The 1,917-nt window shown below is 35.2% G+C and overlaps 1 protein-coding gene across 1 annotated transcript in view; it reads right to left on the bottom strand.

Annotated features, from left to right (window-relative positions):
• The window catches only part of LOC131537587 (interferon-induced protein 44-like), a 26,644-nt gene extending 24,727 nt beyond the window's left edge, over positions 1-1,917 (bottom strand). The window contains exon 1 of the mRNA XM_058771158.1: positions 1,635-1,917. Coding sequence (XP_058627141.1) covers positions 1,635-1,705 — 71 coding nt within the window. The 5' untranslated portion in view covers positions 1,706-1,917. The remainder of the gene's footprint in view (positions 1-1,634) is intronic.

Below are 1,917 nucleotides of genomic sequence, written 5' to 3'. Positions count from 1 at the left end.
TCTTTAAAATTGCAGGAGTTCCTTCAGCGCACTGGCTTACTGATCATCAGTAGGTCCAGCAGCCAGCATATTTGTTTTATTATTATTATTATTATTATTTGTGTTTTATGATTATTTTTTGTTTTATTGTTATATGTTTATGTTATGTATGATTTATTTGTGTACTGTATGTGCACATCTGTGTGTGTTTTGATATGAATTAATATGAATTACTACACATTTATTGGTTTTGAATTAAGTGTACATTTGATTGAATTTACTGTACTCACTAAAACTTTTACATTTCAAAATATATTTGTAAAAAATGTATTATTTGCATTTGAAAACAAAGTAGTTTTATTAAGTAACTTTATAAAAAATACTGATGTGAATTAATATTAATAATTAACTCAACCGTTGGGTAACTTTTAACCCAACTGGATTTTAACCCAATTCATTAGATTAAAATAACCCACAGATGGGTAGGGACGGACTGGGAGTAAAAAACGGCCCTGGATTTTCTCCCAAATAGGCCCACCACAACTACTAACAGCCGCTACTATCTCACAGTATTACAGCAATCCTGTGGCATTTATGGCAAATAACATCAAAAAACCCATGGTGACCCTGCTGACAAAAACAATAGAAACCATTACAAACCATCAACTTTTAACCATTAAAACCATTAAGTAGTGTGTTTTGGGATATATTACATTACATTAGGATTTAGGTTTATTTTTGTTTTGTTTTGTTTTAAAGCCACCAATAGAAGGTGAACAATTACCAGCAGAGACCAACAGGCACCATTACAGTTTCCATTAAAACCAATACAATTTTCATTATAACCAGTAAAACCATTACAAATTATACGATGGTTTCTATTTTATTTTATTATTTCAATCGTATAGGCTCAATTGTGTAGGCTATCGTATGAACTAAAATTCTTGAAAACTACATAAAAAGCATAACGCAAAATGTATAATATGACAATGATGAACATAAACCTAGAATTGCTGCTGTCTCTTTATGAATTAATTGCCAGACAATGCGGAGTGAGGATTTTACTATAGTGCTCATGCTACATGAGAGAGGAGAGTAACGGTAACCTAACTGTTTGCTTTTTTTACTTTTAGCTTCTTCCAACCACCTTTATCTTCACGTTGTTTGCTTGCCATCATGAGCCCACTTCGTGTTAGTTTTGGTTTCTTATAAACAAAAACAGATTGCATTAGCGCCCCCTTTTGTCTGCCATCAATGTCACGTAATTTGACACTATTTCTTTGATGATGAACCAGCCAGGCCGTCGAATGTCAGATGGCCAGTCTGCTTCTGCAGATGGGTAATACCAACCCATAGTTGGGTTACTAGTTCGGTTATTTTTAACCCAACATTGTTTAGCAAGTAGTGAAAACTATATTGTTGATATCAAGAATTCATATCCTGCAAATAAATGAAAGTCAAAACGGCTTGCCATAAAACATCAGCATCAGCCGACTCTGCAGAGGGTGTTTAGTAACATCATGGTGACTTATTGGATGCAGTACATACACACTTGGGTTTTGTTTGTTAAATAGCCTATACAATTAGCCTATAGAATTTAGATGTTTGAGAAACGCCAAATTGACCCCAAAGCAGCTCAAATTTTGTCCACCCACCCAATCTGGCAATACTGGGTGTGGCACTGCCGCAGACCGATCGAAACGTGATGTGATGCATGCAGCCGCATTGCTTTCTGTAAAGCCCACAGCTAGAAACCACTAGACTCCCATCACTGTAATAGACCTGCCAGAATCAATACATTAAAACAGCCGTCGTGGGATAAGAACAGACATTGTTTAGTCATGCACAAGATTGTTGTCCTTATTGAGAAAACAGATAAGTTTAGCTTGTATTTGCAGATGTAGCCTGCACATAAAAAAAAAGTAAACTACTGGTCTG

The sequence above is a fragment of the Onychostoma macrolepis genome, chromosome 03 (genome assembly GCF_012432095.1).
Source record: "Onychostoma macrolepis isolate SWU-2019 chromosome 03, ASM1243209v1, whole genome shotgun sequence".
NCBI lineage: Eukaryota > Metazoa > Chordata > Actinopteri > Cypriniformes > Cyprinidae > Onychostoma > Onychostoma macrolepis.
The sequence above is the reverse complement of the archived record's forward strand: the minus strand, read 5'-3'. Positions and strand labels throughout refer to the sequence as shown.